This window comes from Lemur catta, chromosome 18, assembly GCF_020740605.2.
Source record: "Lemur catta isolate mLemCat1 chromosome 18, mLemCat1.pri, whole genome shotgun sequence".
NCBI lineage: Eukaryota > Metazoa > Chordata > Mammalia > Primates > Lemuridae > Lemur > Lemur catta.
The window spans coordinates 47,817,033-47,834,152 of NC_059145.1; the positions used below are offsets into that span (position 1 = coordinate 47,817,033).

General features: G+C 50.8%; 1 protein-coding gene across 10 annotated transcripts in view; it reads right to left on the minus strand.

The window, feature by feature from the left end:
- LOC123623416 overlaps nt 1-11,889 on the minus strand; it is a 36,383-nt gene extending 24,494 nt beyond the window's left edge. For 5 of the 10 annotated variants that reach the window (XR_006729850.1, XR_006729845.1, XR_006729849.1 and 2 more), the window contains exons 1-3: nt 11,564-11,889; nt 9,460-9,526; nt 7,341-8,041 (exon numbers count right to left, since the gene is read on the minus strand). Coding sequence is in view for 1 of the 10 variants with exons in the window: in XM_045530484.1 (XP_045386440.1) it covers nt 7,671-8,041; nt 9,460-9,526; nt 11,564-11,758 (633 nt within the window). In the remaining 9 variants the exon portion in view is untranslated. Of the gene's footprint in view, nt 1-4,800; nt 5,746-6,195; nt 6,513-6,752; nt 8,042-9,459; nt 9,527-10,533 lie in introns of those variants that run through there. The other 5 variants (XR_006729851.1, XR_006729848.1, XR_006729844.1 and 2 more) reach the window with 5 other exon arrangements.
- Nucleotides 11,890-17,120: the final 5,231 nt, after the last annotated feature.

Below are 17,120 nucleotides of genomic sequence, written 5' to 3' on the forward strand. Positions count from 1 at the left end.
AATCTCACTTCCCAGCGAAACGGTGCCTGTGCCCGCCCACGGCCGAGACCCCACCGCAGCCTCACACGTGGCTCGGTGGCACTTCCTCAACTACAGCAGACAGACAGATGGACGGACAAATCGGCATGATGGACTTTTCTCCACTGAATGAACTATTTCGTTTAACAAATTGTGAAGCTGCGTAGGCATGCGCTCCCTCACGCTTGTGTTTTCATCAGCAAATTCCAGGACATCACAGTTGCTCGTTTCCATTGTTCTTTTAGGGGAACAAGGGGTAAATACGGAACCAACAGGCAGGTCGAACGTGCAGCAAGTCCGGAGGGTGTGCCAGGGCGGTGCGTGGCTCACAGTAGCTTCAGAGTCAGGCAGAGCTAGGTTCACAGTGTGGCTCCTCCACGTGCTACAGCCATGACTTTGCAGGTGCTCTGAAGAGGGAGATTTTGGATGTGGAAGACCTCAGGCTGGGGCAAGACAGACCTGCCTTCGGTGCCAAAGATGCTCCGTCACTGGAAGCCACGTGTCCACCCAGGAGGCAGGGAAAAGGTGGGGACCTCACATTGTGCGGGGAGAGCATGTGGCACTGCTCAGTAAGGGCTTAGTCTGCCGACTTGTCGCCATTAAGTGCACGGCGATTGCTTTAAGCGATACCTTGTCATTCAGGTGCTGGTCTGGCATCTTCCAGGAACACACCAAGCTTCTGTGAGGGTGTTCTTTGAAACACAGGTTTGCAAGCCGTGGTGTCTCCCACACCCGGGGTTGCTTTCAGGGCAAGGTTGCTTCCGGCAGGTAGTAGGGTCCCCGCAGTGCACTGAGAGGACACAGCTGCAGCGCCGCACTGACAGGAAACCCGCTATGGGGACCTCAGATCTCCAGATCCAAGTTCCGGAGTCACCTGGTCTGAGGAGAAAAGGAAGATCAGAGCAGCTCTGTGTTCCCACCTCAACAGTGTTGGTGACGGAAGTGAATTTGAGACACTTCCACGTTGGGACGCGGTCAGAGAGGCTGTGGTCTTGCCGCCCAGCTTCTCAGGGAACAAACCCATCGACAGAGACTTGGTAATTAAAAGTTGTTAATGTCCCCTTTCCTTTGCCTCATAAATTAGAACGATTTGACGTAGGGAGAAGAGAAGACAGAATTTAGTTATTTTTGGTAATTGCAGTGTCAAATTGATAATTTGCTCAATTTTCCTGCAAAATTGCCTAATTGCGAACAACTGAGCAGATGGTTCTTTGTGGTGTTGTGCTCGCTTGCTCACCCTGCAGCCACCCCCGGCTCACTTCCTGTTCCACCAGCTCTGGTGTCGGGGAGGCTGCCGCAGACCTGGAGCCTCCCCCGAGTCCTGCCGGAAAAGGCACGTGGGTGCTGCCGGCTCCTTCCAGGAGAGGGTGCTCCGCACACGCTCACCAGCCTCGTGCCAGAGCCGGTGGCCAGAAACCACGGTCGGCCCCAGGCTTCTAAACTGTTTGTCTTCCAGTTGCCAGACGAAACTCCTTCTTACCTGAAATTCACCCTTTATTTTTTTCCCATCTTTAAAAACATTCCCTTCCATCTCGTGATGCAGGTCAGGGGAGAAACAGCCCTCGGGAGACAGCCACTGAGTCTGTGGTTGTTCACGCAACGTGGCACTCGAAAGTCAGCACAAGCCCACTCCCGCGGCGTTTCCTGTTTGGAGGGTGACTCAGTCCTGAGTCGCTCTCCCTCGGCCGGTGGGACCCGCAGGAGCTGGTGCTCACCTGGAGGGCGGAGGGGCTGCCCCTAGGTGTGGCGAGCGTGCCCCGAGTGCTGGCACCTGCCACCTGCTCTCGCTTCTCCTGGGTGGTGCTGCAGGTGGCCATTGGTGTCCTCGTGTCACCGTGAGCTTCCTGTCCGTTGTGTGACTGTGTGCTCGTCACTTGGACCACTGGCATCTTTCAACTCTACCACGGACGGGCCTGGACCACCAAGGTGTTGTGCGCTGGTCTTCGATCCTCACCGGGTGTCAGAATTGTCTCGGAGCTTTCTGAGGCCAGATGGCCGGCGCCGCCCTGCAGCTCTACATTCGCAGGCATGTCGTGGGGTTTGGGACACACACGCTCACACACCTGAGCTTCCAGCTTTGGAAACTGCTGCTCCCCGCTGCTGCAGGAGAAGGTCGGGTTTGACACTGACCGTCGTCCTCACTGCCCACCCAGTTATGGCCGGGCCATCTCAGGGCAGGCTTGTGGAATCTGCTCAGATGCTGGAAGGGATCTGGGTGCAGTTCAGACATCCTTACGGTATTTGGGAAGTCCCATGACATGTCTTGTCTTTGGAGTGGGACTCCCTGCCTCAGAGTCACAGCTGCGGCTCCTGTGCTGGCTCTGTCGCCTCGCCACACCCTGCCCCTCGCGCGGGGAGCCCTGCTCTTTGGCGGTGTGCAAGTTCCACACCCACTGGGGGAGCCCCTGCAGCTGCCATCTCCAGAACACCCCCCCTGCTGAGCCTATAGCTCTCATTCCACAGAGGAGTCCCGTAGCTGTACTGGGTAATGTTATTGTCAAGCAAGACAAAATGTCCCCCCAAGAGATACTTTTCCTCCCTTCTCTGGCTCTACTGGGGCACTTGTTAGGCAGGTTATTTTTTTTCTGTAACACACAGTAATGTTTTGGATATTGACAGCCTAACTAGAACCAGTAAAAATGTCCTGAAAGTTGTCAAGGAATGCCTCATCGAGCTCCTTCTGGGAAATATGGTTTCTACCCAGAACAGCATAAGGGTTAAAATGTACTGGAAAAGACAAGTTGTTGACACACTTACTGTGTGTTTGTACCGGCACCTGTGCCATGTGGCTGGCATGGGCCAGCCTCTAGGTGGCTCAGGGTGGACGCCCATCTCAGCCACACAATCCTCACGTCCTGACGAGGCCAGGATGCGCGTTTCCAGTGCTGTGCACGCTCACAAGTACGCACGGTCACTTGGGGGTGGGCGGGGCAGGGCGTGGACAGAGGCCATCTGCACAGAGCGAAGGTAACAGCACCCAAGACGCTCCTGTGACTCTCCCTGGCCCTCGGATGGTGTAAGGTGGTGACAGAAACGTCCAGGTAGCCAGATTTGCAGAGTGGAGGCCGTCTGCATTACGTAAACTCTCTTCCAGTCTTAAGAAATGAGCGGTCCCTTCCTTGGAAGAGCAAAAAGACTCTGGGTGGGAAGTGTTGTGGATGTCCAATCACTTTACATCAGAGATTTTTATGTTTCAAAGCTCTCTGGCTCTTATACTTTTTAAAATAACATGAGGTCAGTCTTGTATTATAAATGAAAATAGAAACAGCTTGATTCAGTGGCAGCTGCAAGAGATTTTGCTCTTCACGGACTCTGGAGTGTTGACCTGAAGGCCATGTGTCCACCCACCACGCGCCGACCTGTTTCTCCAAATCAGTCTGGAGGGGTGGCCATGGGGGTGGGGGTGGGATGTCACATAGACATCTCTTTTTTCCCCCCGCACTTAACATGTGAACACAACTATTTCTTCTCAAAATATAGTCTCTCCATACTCAGCCGTGAAGGCGGGAGCGGTGCATTGGGCCAAGTACGCGTCTCCCCAAAGCCTTCTCCACTACCAAGCACGCACGGAAGGACGCGGTGCGTTAATCTTGTTTGAAATAGTCAATTCTGTTTAATTTTCTCTCCTAGTGCATTGCCTGTGAGGAAAAAACCTTTGAAGCTATTTCTTTGTTTATCTGTGAACTTCCCTCTACTCTTTTGTCCTAGGTGGCCTGTCAAAGAATTTTAAGATTTTTCTCCAAATAAGCCGGGATGAGAAAGAATCTTGTTACAGAAATGCAGACAGCTTTCTAGACTTGAAAGTGCTCTCATGATACTGAATAACATCCACCTTCCAGCATTCACTTGGGGTTTTGTGAAAAGGGAAGCATATCTGATTTCAAAGGGTCATTCTGAGGCCTGCTCCCACAGGGGCAGCGGAGTGTGTCATTGAGAAGTGGACTCAGAGTGTAGACAGTGTAGGATTGGAGTTCACCAGTTACTAGCCTGGTGTCGGGGCAGGAGCCTCGCTGGGCTCAGTTTCCTCACCTTTGATGTAGGGATAATGACACAGGAATTGTGACATGCTTAGAACAATACTCAGAGCTCAGCTGAACACTTGGCATGTGCTGTTCATTGTTCTTGACAAATCCCAGTCTCTTTCCTGTCACCACTTCACTGAGAAAAGGACATTTGTGCCCTGTGGCACCCGGTGACCTCAGGGATTTTACCCACAAACCCCCTGAACCTCTGGCTGTGTAAGCAAGGACAGGAAATGTAGCAGTGCATCGTTTTAAAAATATCCTCATCTTTCTGTTATTGTCTGACCTTAAACGGTTTCCCAGGGATAAGGAGAAGGTTACTACACTTCCATCAAGATAACAATCTCAGCATAATTTTCACGGTGTATTTCCCTTGCAATATTCCATTTTGGTCACCTGGAAGTTCACATTTTTTTCTTATCTCGGAAAGTACAGGTCAGTTTATGAAAATATTGTTACAGCCAAATAAATGATTTGGAAGGAAAAATTCTAACCACTGTGGTTTTCCACTTACAAGGGTCAAGATAACAAATAATTGGCATTGGGTTCCGTGGCTCTCCCCAGCCAGCCCGTTGCTCCTGGCCTTGTAGAGGGAAGGAACTTCCAAGGTTCACTTAACCCAAACCTGTCTTTTTACGGACGAGGAAACTGAGGCCCAAAGAGATGAAGTGAAGTGGCACTGCTTAAATTGACAGCAGAACCAAACTTTCAACCTGGGACCTCAACCCCGTGGTCATATATATGTGGTTCTCATGTATGTACATGTATATAGTTTTCGTAGACATTAATAGTTTTTTTAAAACTACTCAGAGCAAGAGTTACTCCTTTTAGATCAAGGAAGAGAAAAGCTATAAGGTGCATAGCCAGGTGTGTTTTCAAACTACCACTGTGAGGAATTTGAATTTCAGAACTGCACGTGAGCTTTTTGAGAACAATCTATTCATTCTCAAAACTTAAAATAAAGCCACAGCGGGAACTTGTGAAAGTCACTGTCTGTTCATGGGGATCGTGGCAGAGGTGACTCTGGGCTCCTCTGCCAGTGGACTTCTTTGTAGATGAAGAAGGAATGTTTTCCTTTTTGAGACTAATTAACTCCACGTGAAGAAGCCGTTTGGGAACAGCCGAGGGGACATTCTGTTTCCTCTTCATTCTGGGAATTACTGAGAAGAGGCAACTGCGGTCAGGTTAACTGCCCAGCTCAGATTTTTATGTCACTCGTACTGACCTAAAAGAAACTAAAAAAACTAACTGAAACATCACGTTCCTGTCGTTAACGAGGCCTAGGGAGGGAAGACTTGTGCCGGATTCTTCCGGATCAGACTGTGAAGTAGGTTAGCTGGAGCCGGGCGCGGTGTCTCCCGCTGGGCTGTGCGGCAGGATGCAGACAGGATGAGGCCGTGGTGTTGAAAGGTTCCGGAAGAACTGGGCCAGAAGCGACGGAATCAAAAGGAAAGGGCTCTAAAATCACCCGCTCTGAGGCAAGGGTCTGAGAGATCCTTCGGCCCGGCAGGTGTCAGACACAGGCTCCCAGGACAGTCGTGGTGGCAGTGATGCCAGCATTCCGCCCCAAGTCCCTCGCGGACCTGGAGGCTGCCATGTTCAGTCTTCGCCTGGCCCCGGCACTGACCTGGCCGTTTGCTGCCTGATGCGATGGAGCAGCTCCTGCCGTCATGTGTGGTCTCAGTCTCAGGCTCTGGGCAAGACCCTGGGAGTGTGCAGAGGGACGAGTGTCTTTCATGCCCCAGTGAGAGGACCGGGGAACGGGGCCCCTGACAGCTGGAGGGTGGGGCGGGGCAGAAGGCCAGGCAGGACTAGAGGGCTGAGACGCCCACCCTCGGCCTCAACCTTGGCCTCCCAGCTCATCACCGACAGCCAGTGATCCCGTCGGCCACGCCATGCAGTGAGGCCTCCACAAAACCCCTAAGCAGTGGGGCTCAGGCTGTCCCCACGCTGGCGAACACCTTGGCACGTGGGGAGGGCAGGGACCCCAGCTCCCCAGAGACAGAAGCTCCTGCCCTCGGGACCCTTCCCGCCCTCGCTGGACGCCGCTCCATCTGCAAGTTCATCTCTACCCTCCAAGACACCTTCAGAGTAACCTGTAGGGGAAGTGAAGCGTTTCCTCCAGCGCCAGGAGCCATTCGAGAAAACTACTGACCTCAAATTTGTGGCCTCAGGCACCCCCCGTTTCAGCTGGATGCGGCAGCGCTTGGAGGTCTGTGGCAGCCTGTGGGGCTGGGAGCCTTCCCTGTGGGTCTGGCCTGACTGCGGGACTGGATTAAGTGGTGGAACTCCCAGTCAGTGTCCGGAGATTTGGAGAACTGGTCGCTGTGGGGAAAGGGCCCACCCATGCGGGGTTGGACGTGGTGTGGAAGGAACAGACCGCGGGGCCTCTGCCGTCTGCCCAGGTGGCTGATTGGCTTGGTCTGGTCTAAGTTCTTTACCAATGCGCATTTGACTTTAATCCTGGCAAGGCTTAGAATTAAGAAATTAAGAGTAGAAAGAGTGAAATAAATCAAACCCGTAGTAGCAACACTTTTTGGTCATTAGGAACAATCTGTTTGTATTTTGTATTTTAAGTAATTGTAATATTTAAGAGAATCTGACACATAGAGTATCCAAGGAATTAGACTCATGATTCCAAATTAAAATGTGTAATTGCCTAGTTAACTTTAGACTTGTTATTTTAAACTGAAAACTGTGAGGTAATTTAGTAACACTTGTAAACAGGACTGGAATATTTAGGAGAATCACTGTATTTATAAATTCAATTTATTACATTTACTTGAGTTGCTAAATACGTGGAAAGTTTTTGTTTATACATGACACCATGGCAGTGAATGTGAGGAAGCCATCATAAATTAAATGCATAAATACAGTTTGAAATATTCATGAGTACTTAATAATTAATTGAGTTTTGAAAGCCCCCATAGTAACTGCTAAAACTCACCACATTTATACATGGAATAAAATAACATAAATCCCCAAACTTAAGAAGCAATGTTTTTGTATTTGATACTCTAAAATCAAATGTTAACAAAATAACAACGAGGAACAGCAAACACCATGGCCAGGCCCCAGTGTCTCTCTCCAGGGCACCAAGAAACTCATGGTGACATTAAGCAGACTGTGTAAAATGCAAACATATATACACTTACTTTTGTTAAACAAATGCTCTAATTGCTTAATAGAAAAGAGTGATGCGAGTTTCCATCTCAGAGGCAGAATGTGCAGCTGGGGAGAACAGCACCCACACGTACTGGGTTTCACTAACGCCACCAACACGCACCGCAGCTCTCTTACCTGTTCTAGGTGCCAAAGCTGCGGTGTGGTCCCGCCCGCCTGCTTCTTGCGTCCTGGGCAGGCGAGGGTCTAGCTGGCGAGGCCGGTGGGGGTCAGTTCCCACGAGGAATGTGTTGTTGAAACCGCAAGGGGTTTTCAGCCTAGGTCCAGTCGCTCGTCACGTAATGATGCCATTATTGAGACAAGGAGGGTTGCCGAGGAATGTTTTACTGCGACAGGTGTCTGTCTTGTGGGGCTATCGGGAGGAGCTGCCCAAAATGCCTCTCTGACTCCTGGAGACCACAGCCTGCGTTGGGGTGTCCAAGTCACGTGGCTCCTTCTTATACAGCCCTAGGGCTGCGGGGGCTGCAGCAGGTTTCTCCAGGTGCCTGATGGGAGGAATTCCCCAAATCCATCTCTTCGAGAATTTGGGAGAAAGGGTTTTAAAGAGAGCTTGGTGGGCACAGGGCCGGGGAGTTGGGTCTGCTGACTGGGGGGTGAACTCCCAGGGTTGGGAAGCAGAGTTATCTTCTCAGTTGGGAGGTTTCCAGGGTGGGGGACTCTCGAGGCTGTTGGGTCTGTCCCCATGCCTATCCACGGTCTGGTTGGCGTCAGTGGGTTACCCCAGAATGCAGAGTCTGAAAAATCCTTCAAAGACCAGTCTTGGGCTTTACGACAGCGATTGTCTGCAGAAGTGGTGGGAGGAGTCACAAACCTTGCACCTGTCAGGGAGGACAGTGCCATTAGCAGTCACCAGTGACAGCAGCAGGGACGTTAGGGAACAGTGGCTGGTCAACTTCTGGCTACATCTATACTTTCATAAAAATCAGACCTTGGTTACTATTTATACTGCATGGCTCTACATTATTTTAACATAGACGGTTTCAATCTTAACCCACAGGTTGGTTCCCCGCCAGCCTCCCGAGCAAGGGCATTAACCAGAGAGGTCAGGACCCCAACACTCCTGCGGTGGACGGAGCACTTGCTTCTCCGGGCAGCGTCCCCACACTGAGCCTGTGGCTTCTCCTCCACCCCCTCAAGGAATTCCAACTTTCCTATGCTTTTGCGATAAAACAGGTGGTTGGCACGAGAGCACAGAAGGGAGAGGTGGTGAGAATTGTTTTCTGTCTTCTGAGGTGCCATCCCTGGCCTGGCGGCTCGGGGTCACCCCCTGCTTGCGGCAGGAGCAGGCGGGTCTGCAGTCCAGGGCTCCCACCAACCTGGCTGGCTCAGGTGTCCTCTGTCACGGCTTAAAATGTGCCCTCTCTCCTACTGCCCTGGAACCTTAAAACCAGTTAGCGTAGGTAAGTCAGCTGTTATTGTCATTGTTACTCTCATTTTACTGATGAGGAAATAATTAAGTTGTTCATCCAACAAAGAGGGGTTTCATTTCCCTCTGGAGAGACACCAGCTCTGAGTTCTTTGCATAATCTAGCACCTACTACTCCATAAACGCTTATTCCTATTGAGTGCATAACGACGACCTTCCTCTCAAATAACTCACAGGGAAAGGTTTAATTAATCTGAAATAGTGAGAGGGATGACTAGTCTGAGTGAGTAAACTCTACTTTGTTTATTTTTTGAACTGGCTTATTATTTTCAAGTGCATATCACAACTTGAAGGAAGATGTAAGGAGGAATTTAGGGCTGTGCTTTGACAAATCGATGCGGCTAATGTTGATGAGGATATCAAAGGTGCCTGTACCCATCAATAACTCTATTAATACTTGAAGATACTTGGAAAACTTTTGCCCTTAAATTATTTAAACCTTATCTTTGATGAATTTCGTCCTTCATGTAGGCTCTATGTGAAGCAAAGTTCTTGCCAAGAAAAGCAAAACTCAGTGTGGACCTAAGACAAGCAAATTCATGGCTTCTGGATGAATTAGGTTTGTCTCCACTTCTGAAATCAGATGATTAATATGTGTGAGTGACTGTGTACAAGCTGGGACAGCAGACAGAATACAGACTCCTATTCCGATTATTGTCCCTCCAACCTGACTTTTAAATAGGAATAATTACTGCACCCTGGCCGATCCCTGTAAACAAGTCTCGGATAATTACAGCAACGACAATGTACAGTAATGATAGTACATGATATGCACCTATTATTTGAACCTTGGGCCACCCTCACTCCTACCGTTCACCGCAGAATGGCTGAAATACTTCCACCCTCCTGGCCTCTTGGAGTTTTGTCTCCTTCTCACCTAGAAGAAAGCAGACCTGTTACTATTCTGTTTCTTTGCTTAAAAAAAACATACATTAGAAAATCCGATTTCTTAAACTTGGCCCTCTAGACTTGATTCTCGGGATGTTTACAACCACAACTTACACCAGGAGCTTGGGTCTTCTGGAAATATCATCACTGCTTTTTTCTTAAAATGAATTGCATTTTTCTTTGCTCCTTATGAATTGCTAATGTCTTTCTGCTACGAATTACAACATGAAGGCACAGTAACTACTCAGGGCTAATACTTATTTCTTCTCTGGAGTTTTAGTTTTCTTTTCTTTTCTTTTTTATTCTTTTTTGGTCATATGGGTTCGACTAAAGCCTGGGATATTTTCATCTGTTCAAAGGCAGAAACAAAGCAGGAGACGAGCTGCCGACATGCGCTTCCCTCTTTAATTTTCATTCTCCCATTTTAAAATTTCTCATCGCAAATTATTATTATTGATAACTGCATTTTTGTGGTGCTTGGGCTCTAAGAAAGCTCCCTTTTCTCCTCCCCATTCCCGTAAGAGCTGTGCTTCTCATGCGAAGCCCTGCAGCCCTCGAGGCTGAGAACGTTCCCAAGCTCAGTAGTTCTTCCCCCTGAGGAACGCCGGGCCAGTGGGACGCTGCTGGAGCCCCGGAGGAAGATCCAGCCCTTTCTTGGCGGGTCCTGTTAATCTTTGCCGATTTTGCCTCACGTGGTGGTGGGAGGTTTTCTTCCACCCAGTCTTCATTTTTTCCTCCCTTTCTACCCACCCCTGGGTCCATGGCCCTGTCTGGGCTGTGGCACTGCTGTGCTGCTGGGGTCCCCGCCCATGTGCAGGTGTCCGTGCGTGTGCTCCCAGGTGGGTCCAGGCCATCTCCACCCCGCTCTATAGTTACAGGGAGCTGCGTTTCCGGAGCTTTTGGGGAGCTTCCCCTCCTCTCTCTGCTAGAGGCAGCGTTTCCCCAGCCGTGATGGGAAGGCTGCTGAGGTTTCGCTCCAGCAGTCAGGAAACACACCTTTCTCCCCCTCCGCCCTCCAGGTGGTGAAGGTGTTGTGATCTTGCTGGCGTCTGGGCCGCCTCACTGCGGTTGGTTTCTCAGCTTGTTGGTCAGCCAGGTGGGGCCAAGGCCCTCTGTTAAATTCTCTCCTGAAGCTCCTAGAATGCATGGTGCTTTCTGACCCATGCACCCTGGATTCTGCAGCATGGACCCCGAGATACAGCCCTCTCTTGCTGACCTTGATCTGATGTCCTGCCTGTGACTCACCTGAGAGGCTGCAAGATCCCCCTACCTGTGACTCACCTGAGAGGCTGCAAGACCCCCCCTACCTGTGACTCACCTGCAGGGCTGAGAGATTCTCCCTCCGTCAGCACCAGGCAGGCAAGGCCTGTGGGCCACCCTGGAGGGGAAGGGGCGGTGCAAGCAGGAGGGGGACGGGAAGCCTATCCTTGGACATCTTAGCAGAATAAACGAGACTGCAGGATAAAGGAGCTCCTTTCTTCATTATGTCAACAAATGCACGAATTTATGGGCTGGGTTTTGTTCTGGGCCCTGAGATACAGCCGTGAGCAGCACAGAGCTCCTCTCTCTGGAACTTATAAGAGGATTACAGACAAGTAAATAAAACCGAACCTTTTTAAGTAGATTAATTCTAACAAGAAAAATAAAGAGGGTGCGAGGGGAGTGGTTGGGAGGGTTTGTGGTGGAGGCTCTTTTGGGAGTGTGTCCCAGGAGGGCTTCTCCTGGGAGGGGATATTTGAGGAGAGACCTGAATGATTCATGGGTGACGACCGCCAGCTCTAATCCCACCTGACCGAAGGAGCTCAGGAAACTCCACCCCCAATGTCACCTCTTGGTGCAAAGAGTATTGTGAATTACTGGCCCTTAGAGACCCACAGGCCTTAGAAGGGGCTTTCCCTCTGTCTGCACAAACCAGACCCTCCACAAAGAGCAATCGACTCCCCTCCCCTCCCTGTTATCTGGAAACAGAGCAGAAAGAAGATCAGGAATACGCCAGACCTGGCCCAACCCGTTTTAAATATAATACCTGTGTCTCAGGTGAGTTGAGTTTCCAAAGAGAATCATTCACAAGTGGATCTGTCCCCCGTCCATCCACCTCCCTGGCAGCCACTTTACTGCCCCGCAGCAGAATCACCTGTGTCCTCATCTCCCTCCCGCAAAGGGGGCATCTGAACCTCTGGACCCCACGGGGTTCTGGGTGATCACTCTGCAGTTCCCCCATGCATGGCGAGCCAATCTCTTTCTCTCATTGATCTGCCTTGTCGTGAGCTGACCCTTCAGTGAACGCTCTGGGGAGAAGGGCGAGCTCCCCCTTCCCCACACAATGAAGAGGAGAATGAACAACATAATCGTGTCCACTTCCTCGTTGTCACAGTGACCAGGTGCGGTTAGTCACCTGGTTAGTCTCTGTTTACACAAACATTAGCAACCAAACCCAAACTTCCCTGTAACCAGACTCCATGGCTTGAGAAATAAGAGCAAGGGGGTGAATGTCTATTGACACAAACGCTTTCCGGTGAGTCGGCCTGATGAAATGAGACTGTCCACTGGAGATGGGACAGGACAGTCAGAACAGACCACACCACGTGGACTCGCGTCCGTGACGCCATCGTTTCACTGGGGATGCGCTTGGCTCATGTAGCAAAATGCCCGACAGCGAAAGCTGCAGGAGGAAGCGCAGGCTGCAGGAAGTGTGGAGCTGGCAGGGCTGGGCCAGGGCTGTGCGGACCCCCAGGAAGGACCCTCCCTGTCCAAGCTGCCCGCTGAGGCTCAAGGCAGGAATGGGAGGGATCGTGCCAATCACTGACTTTCATCAGGAAAGACAAATTTCCCAAAACCCCACGTGACCTCTGCCTACACCCCGCTGGGCAGCTCTGTGTCCTACGGTCTCTTCCACCTGTGACAGAGGCTGGGGAAGGAGCGTCAACTCTCAGAGTCTCCGCTGGGGAGAGAGACAGGGGTGCTGAGATCTCGTGCAGAGTTGCTGCTGCAGGATTCTGTGCCGTGTTACGCAGAAGCAGTCGTGTGTTTAAATTAGCGGGTAGAAGTTAAGGGGAGTCCCCTTGTACCACCCCTGCTCCCCCCCCCGCCCCCAGATGTTGACGACAGTCGGCTTCAACTGCTCCAAGCAAAGATTCTCCACGAGCAGAAGTGGGGTGTTAAAGAGACGGACGGGGCCGATTAATTTCAGGTTGTCGGCGTGAGTCATTTTGGCCTAGGATAGCATCTCTCATAAATTTGCCATTTCCCAGAGAATGTTATTTTAGAATGTTGATTTGTGAATTGATGCAAAAAATGTTATCAAAAGGCATTGTAAATCAAAGAAAAACAGCAGCAAAAGAAGTTATTCAGATTGTTTAAGACAGTTTGTTTGGAAGTTATTTCAGACCAGATATTAGAGAAATTGGAATCGGAATCCTTTCTGCCTATATGGAAGGATGTTAGGGGCAAAAATATCACAAGCACATACACTCCATGTTGGGAACGAGGGGACGCCAGGCCAGGCCCCTTGCTAGGGAGTTTGTGTTCGTCCCCACGGTTACTGCTCCCCAGCGTTCTGGGAGGTGCTTCTGACTCACAGATTAAGGGCTCAGGGCACGGAGGAGGGAGGTCAGTGGACCAAGGTCGCAGGATGAAATGAAATATCTGCAAGTCAGCCTGAGCACCAGCCACGGTGACCCGTGTCCGTGCAGGAAGTATGTGTGTGGTGGCCGCACACAACTGACTCCCCGAGGGCGCTGGGGACAACGGAACACTGCCTGTTTGGAGGGACAGCACGTGTGACTGTGGGGTGTGCACGAGGGGGGGCTCTTAGCTGCCTGTGACCCTTGCATCCTTCTAGAAGCTTACCTAAAACAGTGACCTTCCTCTTAAAGGACTTGGAGTGAAAGTTCTTGAGATAAGAACAAAGCGAACCACACAAATGTTATTTTCTGGCTGTCACAATAGTCAGCGCCCAGAGAGTTTTATCCCTTAGAAAGAGCTCACGTCCACTGTCCTTCACTCGGTCCTGGGAGTTGACCGGTCTGTTCTCGGTGTTGACGCGCCCTGCTTGTCCCCTGTAAGAGCATCTCTGTGCCTTCCTATCAATACTGTCAGAGGCTTCCTTGGAGCCTCCCAGCAGGTGCTTCTGGGCTGCACGTCTTCCTGCATGTGAGGACGGCACAGCTTTCTGCACAGCCTTATCTCGGGCCGAGAGGAAGAGTGGGCCCACAGAGTCGCAGCCTTCTCAGCTGCCGCGCACACTGGGCTGGGCAAGTTCAGCCATCCACGCTTCAAATGGAGACTTTCAAAGGCATTTAGAAAAGTGAAGGGAAGAAAAGGAAACAAATACAGAGCCATTACAAAGAGTTTTTAAGCAAGACATGCTTATTAAGCAGACTTATTCTCTCTCGCACATTCAAAGGCATCTGATTAAACCATCCCGGGGAGGTTGACAAAGCCTTTGTCCGTCTGTGCAGGACAGATAAACCGTTCCTTGGCAGATTCTGATCGTCTCTTAGGCTCGGCACCCAGGGAGACAGTCTGACGGTGTGTCCTGTGAAGCAGGAGTGACAGCCACACTGTCTAGACCAGTGAGCGCGTCCCCGGCCCCTATCCAGTGTTCGCCCGCGGGGCGGCTGCTGGTTGGGACCCGGTGGCACTGCTAGCCCTGCTGGTGCTTAGCAGTGTGTGGGACGATTTGGGCTGACGCCAAGGACAGTCGTGGAGACAGATAAAAACATGGCAGGGAGCAAAAGTTCCCAAGTAAGCACGTTCTTACGGCCTTTCTGGAGATCCAGTTTCATGTTCACAGAGAAACACGTTCCCAGGCATCTGGGAACCTGTGTCCAGCGTGTTGTCCACTCCTGCTGGCACTGTTTTCAGAGCTGTCACCCAGGCCAGTTCTGGCAACAATGCAGCCGTTACCCAGACAGGTGTAATGGATTCTGCAAACCCACTGTTTCCCCTTGTTCAGCCTTTTTGTGCTGACTGGGCAACCTTTCCCTGGCACCAGAATAGCACGTTAAGTTTACACGGAGTTTCTCTCCCAGAGCACACAGGTACTATCTTTGAGGCTTTGACAGGCTTCTTTTATTGATATTATTGAACAGAAGGATATTTGGGGCAAAAAGCAAGTGAAGAATATACTACAAATTAGAATCTCTCCTCCCCACTGCTGATCTACTCACTGGTTTTACTCCTCGTGAAACTGAATATTCACATTTCAGGGCAAACCCTTCCTAGCAGTGGATCACTTACATATCTTCAAGTTACCATTTTCTCTACTAAGCTTATACTTCCTGGTGTTTTTCGGCTTTCATTAGCTTGGTTTCTTTGAGTCTAATGGATGCATTTGTCAATATTTCCAAATTAAGGAGTCAAATAATCGGATTGCAGCCACCCTGGTAAGCCAAGGGGACCTCCCCCTCTCAAGGTCCTTAACTTAATCCCGTCTGCGGCATCCCTTGTGTCACGGAGGGTGACGGGTTCCCGGGTTCCAGGGATGAGGGTGTGGGCATCGCCGTGGAGCCTTCGCTCTGCACGGCAGACGCCTCGGTCCCCACCAGGCCCCACACGAGGAGCTGCGGCACAGAGAGCTTCAGCGCCCAGGTCTCCACGGGGAGATTTTGGCCCCAGGCAGTTGGTTTCTACGGCCCGTGTCTGTAATCACTATTTTATGCTATAATGAAAAAAAAACATATATTTAAAAAGTCAGAATTGTGCCAAATGTTTCTTTGAAAAATACTAACTGCAGAAAGATCGGAAAACTCTCTGATATTTGAGACATGATCATGCCAATTACCCTCTCTTGGAAAGCTCTTTCTGACAGATCTGACAGTTTTGGTGATTTCTTTCCCCCTCCCATTTCACACGTACTGATTATTTTGTCTCTTTGTTCCCCTTTTTCTTTCCCACCTCTTCCTCAGCTGGAAGAAATCAGTAGCTTGATGTTGGTCACCGTGGGGATATTTACACTGCAGAAATGGGCAAATGCCTCAGATCAGAGGTGTTTTATTTTTATTTTTTCCTGGAGAGCTGGTTGTTAACCACGCACCAGCACACCAGTCTTTGTTTTATTCTTACTTGTTACTCTATACTGGAGAGTATGGTTTTCTTGAACTTGCATCTTGAGGAGGACATTGTATCTAAGTGTAGCAGATGGTGACACATCCTTGGTGCACTTGGGCATGTTACAAATTCCATGAACAATTATCTTTAGTTTCAGTCAGAGCAGTTTGCACTGGGTGGTGAACATTGAGTTTGGATACAGTTTTTAATACTACAGATGCAGAAATGCGCGAATGGACACAGGACTTGGAGCTATAAATCATGGTCTTGACTCTTAGATTGCTGTTCACTCACTTTCCTGTTTCTTAGTGGGAGGGAACAGTGGGCCTCGAAGCAAAAAGTAGAGAGGCAGGAGCAGCGTGGACTCATGGTCACCTCGTGGTGTGTGTGTGCACGTGTGTGCACGTGTGTGCATGTGTGTGCATGTCAGGCTGGCATAAGATTAAGAAGAACCATTAAAGGCCCTAAGGAACTTGAGCTCTGCGCTAAGGTGGTTTAACTCCATCTTATGGGCTAGAGGTAACCAAACAGGCCCCTGGCCCACAGGTGTGCCGTGTTTGGTGTGGGTGAAGCCAACTCCTAGTAATTTAAGCTTATTGGATTGATTTTCAACATTTAAAAACTAGAGCTATTTTAACTAAAGAAATTCAGATCCTGGTGTTTCTTGAGACATCAAAAGCTGTGGCCATCATAGGTCCAGGCGCTCCCTGGATGATGGTCCCCAGGGGTGGAGCAGCTGCCTCCTCCTTGGCCGGGACACGCGGGCCTGGTGCCGACTGCTGGCTGGGACCAGGCGGGGCTGAGGTTTTGCTCACGCACAGCAGCCCCCCAGCGTCCACCCAGCCTGCCAGACGCCAGCACAGGGGGCGGTGAAGGGCCTCAGGCCATGGGGAAGCTGGACCAGACGTGAGTTCCAGGAACCTCATTCCGAAGCAGCACGGAGGGTGGAGAGGGAGACGCAGACAGGAGGCGTTTGGGAGATTTGTTCTGTGACCCGGGAAGTCAGAGCCCAGCGGGCTGCAGAGCAGCTGATGTGAAGGAAGCGTGCTTTACCGCGTCAACTCCACGTACTGAGGCCCTGCTGTGCACTAAATTTGCACTGCCTGTGTTCTTCCGGGTCTCTCCGGGTGCCTGTGAAAGGGTTAGCCCTCTACGTGGCTCTGCTGTCTGGCCCCGCTGCCTACGGACAGTGTCTCAGAGCTGGGGTGTGTCCTCACTCTCCTTCCCTCCTCACGCTCTGCCCTGGGGAGTGTTGTTCACGTGCAGGTATCAGCAAATCGTGAGGGATCATCAGTGGGTGTCCCTGAAGCAAGAGTGTCCGTAAGGGCAGGAAGTAACTGGGCCCTTGGCCGCAGCCTCGTTCTGGCGTCTGTTTGTTTTCTTTTCCTGTGTTCACCTGCTGCTGAGCCCACGGTCTCTGCTGCCTTGCCGCGCAGGCTACCCCCGAGCCCACCTTTGTATGCGGTGAACAACGTGGCCGGAAGAGTCGGGCGTTTGACTGAGAGAGCTTGGAGGGCACACGTTGAACTTCC